Source organism: Salvia splendens, chromosome 22 (assembly GCF_004379255.2).
Source record: "Salvia splendens isolate huo1 chromosome 22, SspV2, whole genome shotgun sequence".
NCBI lineage: Eukaryota > Viridiplantae > Streptophyta > Magnoliopsida > Lamiales > Lamiaceae > Salvia > Salvia splendens.
The window spans coordinates 13,183,918-13,191,901 of NC_056053.1; the positions used below are offsets into that span (position 1 = coordinate 13,183,918).

General features: G+C 34.1%; 1 protein-coding gene across 1 annotated transcript; it reads right to left on the reverse strand.

Annotated features, from left to right (window-relative positions):
- Window positions 1–3,081: 3,081 nt before the first annotated feature.
- LOC121787436 (beta-glucosidase 18-like) lies at window positions 3,082–6,161 on the reverse strand. The gene is made up of 12 exons (XM_042186154.1): window positions 5,748–6,161; window positions 5,589–5,655; window positions 5,310–5,368; window positions 5,119–5,194; window positions 4,949–5,023; window positions 4,792–4,879; window positions 4,450–4,702; window positions 4,259–4,374; window positions 3,918–4,191; window positions 3,748–3,850; window positions 3,576–3,675; window positions 3,082–3,360 (listed from the first exon to the last, which is right to left on the reverse strand). The coding sequence occupies exons 1-12, from the start codon at window positions 5,889–5,891 to the stop codon at window positions 3,126–3,128; spliced, it is 1,590 nt and encodes a 529-aa protein (XP_042042088.1). The 5' UTR covers window positions 5,892–6,161; the 3' UTR covers window positions 3,082–3,125.
- Between the last annotated feature and the right edge of the window lie 1,823 nt (window positions 6,162–7,984).

Sequence of the window (7,984 nt, forward strand, 5' to 3'; positions counted from 1 at the left end):
GAATACCGATTTTGCCCTGCAACGGTTTTTATATTCCAATTTAATTAAAATAGACTGCCACATGGCAGCTTGAGAATCACACAATCTTCAGATCTAACGACTTAAAATGGTGATATTGGTATTACAATAAGTCAATAAAGAGAGTTGTCATATTAATACATCCTTGTATTTATGTATGCATTTTTTTTTAAATCTTGGTTGATTATACTCCTTCCGTCCCATAAAAATATGAGCAATTGATGTGACACGGGAATTAAGACAAAATTGGTAACGTAAATGAGATAAGGATAATTATAGTTAAAGTATTATTAGCGGATAATGAAACTCACATTATTAATAGTGCTTAATGATGATATAAATTGTAAATAAGTTGACGTTTATGGGTAATAAATTAGGATAACTTTCCGAAAAAGGAATGTACATATTTTTGTAGGACGGACGAAAATAGAAAGTGCACATATATTTATGGGATGGATGAAGTAACTTAGTGCTACCCTGGTTTATTTATAAGGTAAAACATCCACGTCTGAAATTTTCTTTGGCATCAGAATCGATTTATATGCTATTTCTGATGTATGTTTGATGTAAGTTTTGCTCTCTAAATGATCTGGAAACATTTAGGTGTGGCATGTTAGCAAATATGTTCCACCAAATGACAAATTTCAGTAAACCCACTTCACGCAAAATTGCACCCAAGAAATTGTTTCGATCAGATTCACGTGAGAAAAGGTTGAATTTTGGATTATGTTTTATGTACATGGAATTTAGATATAGATGGACGGGAGGGTATAAAGAAATAAGGGAGAAGAGAGAAAAAAGAAGGAAAAAAGGGAATAAGAAAGAAAGAGAGATAAATTAAATAAATTAATAAAGAAAAAGAGAGTAAATTGATTAAAATGTCATTCACGGGTTATTTTTGCAAAATAAAAGCTTAAAACATTGGAAATACTCCCTCCATTCCGCCACAAGTGATAGATTTTTTTGGCATATAATTTAAGAAAATGATATATATTAAGTTAAAGTGAAGAGAATAAAATATGATAGAGAAAAAAGTAAGAGAGATAAAGAGCTAATAAAGTAAGAAAGTGAGAATAAGGTAAGAGAGAATAAAGTAAAAGATAGTTAAAGTTTTATTTTTTGTTCAAAAATGAAATTGATCACTTACTGTAGGACATAATGAGTAGTATTAAATCAAAGTTTATAGACATAAGATAATAATTTAAACGATACGGACCAAAATATACTCAGTGAAGTTCACGAATCACTCTTTTAAAAATTACTCTCCTCGTCCCTGAAAAGTCTGAATATTTGGTTCGGAGCGTGTTTTAATGTATAATTGATAATGTAAAAGAAAGATAGAAACAAAAAGTAATTAAAGTATTATTAGTTCAAAGTGAGCCTAGTTTTGAGAAAAAAGTTTCTAAAATTATAACAAAGGCCAATAATATCCACATGGTCCCTACACTATCGATAAATAAATAACTCGTTAAACAAATGCCGACATATTCAATAACCACAACTTGTAATCTTAATTAGATTAGGTATCTTACTTTTTAGGTTAATCAAAACTTGATTAATTGGCGTAGAGAGAATTTACATGAAACTCGTTGCACACGTAGTTTTCAGATGGATATGCCTGTGATTTGGTATCATCACTTTATAAGTATTATTGGAAAATTACTAGTGAATCATTGTTTATACAATTTGTGTATGGGTGAAAAGAAGTATTAAAAGTTTTAATGATAAATTTTAAAAATAGAGAGAAAAGTCAGAACTGGAATTAAGAATATTGAAAATAAAGGATACACACAAAGTACTCTGTTTTCTCATAGTTTTATAAGTTGCTCTATACTAAATCCGTCTACTAAAAACAGTTTTTTTTTTTTCATTTTTTAATCGTCCATCGTAATTCATCTCTTTTGATTTATAGTAGTATAGTTTTTGTTCCCAATAAGACATATTTCCTCAATTCCATAATAGTGAAGACATTTTTTATCGGCAGAAAGGAAGAATAAAGTAGGAAATGAAAAAGGTAGAGAGATGAAGAAAAAAATACAGTAAGTAAGAAATGTGTTGACTTTTATTAAAAGGAAAAATGATTCCACTATTATGGAACGTACCAAAATGACAAAATGACTCCACCACTATAGAACGGATGGAATATTTCATTTTCCATTAATATGTCTTCAACCACTTTTTTCTCACTATCTTTCTCTCTTACTTTATCAATTTTACGTTAAAAAGCGGAGAACACTTTAAACGATTGTACTAAAATATTAGGCAACCCATTTTTTAACCTTACAGATTTATTCAAAATAAGATGTATTCAGAGATAATTAAAGTTAGAATCTCGAAGCCCAAGCAAACAAACCTTGAATTTACATTGAGGAATAAAAAATATATTTTTTCTTCTTTAATTTCCACATAAAAAGGATTATTTTGTGTGAAAATAAGTCATATTTAGCCCTTTACCAAATATGCATATGCTAGATTGAACAAGAATGGTTTACAATGATTTATTAAATTCACATCATGTTAAAGGGATTAGAATTGCAAAAATGGTTAAGGAAAGACAAAAGTAGTGAGTTTGTATTGTCAATTCTTAAGTCTCAAGTATATACTTCATCCCTCTGTAGCTGAGTTGTACTCCCTCCGTCCCGGACTACTTGTACTTATTTCCTTTCTGGGCTTCCCAAGTTATTTGTACTCTTTCCATTTTTAGTAAAATTTATCACCTACAGCCGCAATTGTTGACTTTGCTATACACTCATTCCTTAATCTCCGTGCCGAAAAGGAAATGTGCGAGTAGTCCGGGACGGAGGGAGTATTTTATTTAAGGTTGTCCTACTGTAGATAAGTCATTTCACTTTTTAGCAAAAAAAATAACACATTTCTTATCTCTTAATACTTTACTATCTCTTACTTTATTCTTTTTTCATCTCTATATCTTTTTCCTTTCCTACTATATTCTCCCTTTACTTAACTTAACACTATTTTTCTTAAATTTCATGTCCAAAAGAAATGCCTCTACAGCTCTACTACAAAGGGACTGATGGAGTACCAATTTTGGCTATTCCTACATATAAAAGCCAATTCTTATTGATCTCTAAATTTTGATCCCATGGTTACATGCACATCATAATGTCTTGTTTTTCTTTGTATTGAGATTGAATGATTGATGCATCAACAAGGCTGCAGTTGCTTAAGAAATCTCCGTACCAACGTGCAGAGTTCTTGGGAATTCTATTCAACGTTGGACGATCGATATGGTACAACCCGAATTTGGGACCATACCCACTCGCCCATTCAAAATTATCAATCAAGCTCCATACAAAATAGCCCTGCACATCCGCCTCTTTCCTGAATATTCACATCAATATAGGATCACAACCAAGTCGATGTGGAAAAAAAATGAGGGTTCTCAACAATGGATTTAGTGTTGTCAACTAATAAAACCAACGCTTGATTGTTATATACTCAATCAAATAGAAACAAGAAAAAACTCAAATTCAAGATGATTGAGAAGGGTTCTTTAAAGATCTTGAGTTTTGGTAATGTAATTGGAAATGACATACCTCATAGCTTGAGCAAGATATGCAAGATATGACTGATGGTACTGAATCCTCTTTTCGTCATGCACAAAGTCGTTTTCTTCATTGCCCGGTGATGCATAACCTGAGATTTTGGTCAGAATTATTGGTGATGGAAATGAACATACAAAGGCAAAGCTCAGCGCAGTTTTGTTACCATTCTCTGTGATGATCATTGTCTTGTTATTGTACCTATCCTTCACATATTGGACAATTTCCTCCATGCCTCTAGGCACCACGAAGAATCGGGGCATTCCCGTCTGCAAGAGCCACAAGAGAAGGGTTAATCGTGTCCTCAAAGAAAATAACAGTCAAGATTATTCTCACTCGCTCCCCAATTGGAACACCATCACGCTCTCCACCAGTGTAGGTGAAGCCCCGGATTGCACGGTCGCTGCCTTGGACGCAACTAGATATGTTGCAGACACAAACGGAATGGGTGCAATCCTTTGCATAAAGTGTGCCATAATGGTTTATCCCAATAAAGTCTATGCTGTCCCTCAAAAGCACCCTTTCCTCTGCAGAAAAACTTGGTAACTCGGGTCCGTGGATACTCCTCATTTCCGGAGGGTAGTCCCCAAACACAAGTGGATCCAGCGTCCTTTTTCAACAACAAAACAAACATCAGTATTCCTTTTTCCCCTCCTTTTGTTGATCATGAGACTTACCAGGCAACATTGAAAGCTAATGCTCTATCTGCAGCTGCCTTATCCTTCTCGCCGTCTGTCATTGGCACATACATGAAAGCACAGACAGCGATGCTCAATACACCATCCACTTTCGACTGCATCAAGATATCACCTCAAACACAATCGTTTGAAATATAAACCTAATACGTTTACAAGGTTTCTGTACTTGCCTTAAACCTCTCGCGGTACAGCTTAGCAGCTTTGGCATGGGCCAACAACATGTTGTGCACGACGATCAGGGGCTCAACATCTGAATTCCCACTAACACAGTCACCAAAAGGTGGCGAGCAGCGAGCAGGCGGGTAGTTTGCCCTCTCATATGCCATTTCTGAAAACAAGTTGGGCTCATTGATTGTGATCCAATACTTTACTTGATCACCAAAATATGCGAAACATGTTTCAGCAAAATGGAGGTACTCTTCCCTGTTAATAAGTAATCCAATCAATGGAAAATCAACCAAGAAGTGAGACATTCACTCATAATCAGTGTTAAACGTGATATATCTACATACTGCATGAGAGGGCTGAGCCATCCCCCGAATCTGTCTTCGAGTTCTTGAGGATACTCGAAGTGGAAAAGAGTCACAAAAGGGTGAATACCTGTGTTGGATATTATCAGGATTTCAATCGAGGTAAACAAATTTTAAGAACAAAAACACCTAATCATACCTCTGGTTAAGAGATTATATATAATTTTCCTATAAAATTGGACAGCAACTTTGTTAACGGGGCCATCTCTCCCTCCTATGTCAACAATCATAAACATGATAGTATGAACACAAATGGCAAAAGAAAAAAAGAAAAAAGTTAAACGCTTAACGACATTGGAAAATACATACTAGGGAGAATTCTACTCCATGAAATCGAAAATCGGTAAGCAGTCAATCCAAGTGAATGCATAATCTCAATATCTTCCTGAGGTTCATTGGTGAAAAACAAAAAAAGCAGAACACAGACCAAACAGGTTTAAATCATTCAAACAATCATTACAATTTTGTTTTCTTATTTCAAGAAAATGCAAAGGTAGTACCAGGTAACGATGGTAGTGATCATCAGCTATATAAGCATTGCTCCCATCTGCTACGTTACCTGATGATTTCAAGCATATTTCAAAGTCTCAGAAGCCAGCGAAAAGTGTATGGCAAATGCCCCACCTCCAATTGCCCCACATATATAAATTTTACTCCCTCCGTTCCACCTCCAGTGTAGTAAGAGTAAAGTAAATGTAAAACTATTAAATTTTGCCTATGTATATCTTTGCTTCAAGAAAATCATGTCAAATTTTGGGAGGATCTAGTTTGTTTATTACCTTCAATATGAGAAAAAATGTCCCAGTTGCTCAGACTTCTACCATCTTCAAGAACTGCTCCTTCCACCTAAACAATCGATGAAGACAATAATAAAAAAAACTAATTCATGAGAAAAGAAAAACAGGAATGAAACTGAGTAAAGAAAGGGCAACACAAACTTGATAAGCAGAAGTAGCAGCCCCAAAGAGAAAATCTGGTGGAAAATCTGATCTTATGATGTTTACTTGTTCTTGACTGAATGATTTGAGCATAGAAACAAGTAAAATCAAGAAATTTGAGGCTATAATGCAAGAGAGTCTCATGTTTTTCAGCTAATGTTCACCATCATAAGCAGCAGCAAAACTGGTACAAGCTCCTCTACTTTATTAGGCTGCAATAATTTAAAAATGATGAAATTTACATGCTTTATTGAGCTGTAACAAAATATAACGTCAACCACTCCGAATAATTATTTTGCAGAGATAAATTAATGTTTTTTACAGTGGGACTTTTTGTCGAACAAGAACAGGGCAACTTCAAAAAATATCTAGCAAAAGACAGAACTTTGTGGCCTCAATAAGCCAACAGAATTCAGAACAAATGATGTCTTTTGTCAGAAACTCCGCGATCGGATTAAAACGCCACCGTTTCCGGCGCAGCACCTTTGTTTCCCATTGAGAACAGACTCACTGTTGCTAGTGTAAACCGAGTCACGAACACCAATCAATTGGAACCCTTATTTTTTTTAAGATACCACATATCCTACTAACTCATTTCACTCACATTTTATTATAAAATTTTAAAAATATGACCCACATTATACTAATTTTTTCACTCAATTTCCACTATAATTCTTAAAACTTATGCTAACTCAAACAGTGCAAATTAATAGGGGCGGAGTAAGTAGGGTGCAAGTACTCATTCTGCATTTGGGGATGAAGCAACATTTGTATTTATACAAATTTAATGACGAGAAATTAATGGGTTAACAATTGAATGAATTTAACAAGGCATTATATGATTGGAAGAATATAGATGCCAACTTAAAGGACAAAAATGAAGCTATAATGCTCATGAATGCCTTGTCAAAATCCTCGAGTAGATGAAGAACACCATGTTGTATGACAGGGATAATATCATTACACTCTAAGGCCTTACTTGGTATGATGGAATGGAATGACTTTTCTATCTCCATTTCATATTCCTTTCTTCTTATTTTAAATTTTAACAAAATTATATAAATTTTATTTTATATTATATTTGAATTTAATATCTTCACAACTTTATAATAAAATTAAAATTTTAAATTTTTTAATAATTGAAAAATCCCCACACACACACCCTATACACACTACACACATTTCACACACTTCACACACTACAAACACTAAACACACTTCACACACTATACACACTACACACATTTCATATATTTCACATATTTCACACACTACACACACTTCACACATTTCACACACTACACACTTCACACATTTCACACATTACATACACTTCACACACTACACACTTCACACACTACACACACTTCACACACTATACACAAAAAATACACAAAGTGCACAAAAAATAAACACAGTACACAAAATATACACATTGTACAAACATTACACACACTTACGAATTTTACACGAAATACACACTCTACACACACACTTCACACAATCTAAAATTTCAAATTTAGTTCAATTTTTCGGTTTGATTCAGTTTAAACTTTTGAAAACTTTAGTTTTTCGATTCGGTTCGGTTTGGATAGGAAAAACTAATCTAAAAGATAAGATGCTTGAAATGTGTGAAATGTGAGTAGTGTTTGTAGTGTGTGAAATGTGTAGTGCGTTAAATGTGTGGTGTGTGAAATGTGAAATGTGTGATGTGTGTAGTGTGTGAAATGTGTGTAGTGTGCGAAGTGCGTGAAGTGTGTGTAGTGTGTGAAATGTGTGTAGTGTGTGAACTGTATGAAGTATGTGTAGTGTGTGAAGTGTGTGACGTTTTAAACATATTTCTATATTAATTTGTAGTTATCAAACATAGGAATTGAATCAATCAAGGAATAACAATTCCATTTCTTTTGCATTCCTTGTGCTTACCAAACACAAGAATGGAACGGAATCCTCATTCCATTCCCATCTCCATTCCATTCCATCCCCATTCCATTCCATCATACCAAGAAGCCCCTAAGGCCATTCTTGGTATGGTGGAATGGAATGGGAGAATGGAATGACATTCCTACCTCCATTCCATTCATTTGCTTGGTATTTTTCTTTCCTAGGAATCACCATTCCGTTCCACATGGGAATAGCAATTTCTTCCGTTTAGCTAAGGAATGGTCATTCCATTTCATTTTTCTCTTTTCTTTTTATTTTAGTTTTTAAGTATAAAACATAGTAGTATTATATTA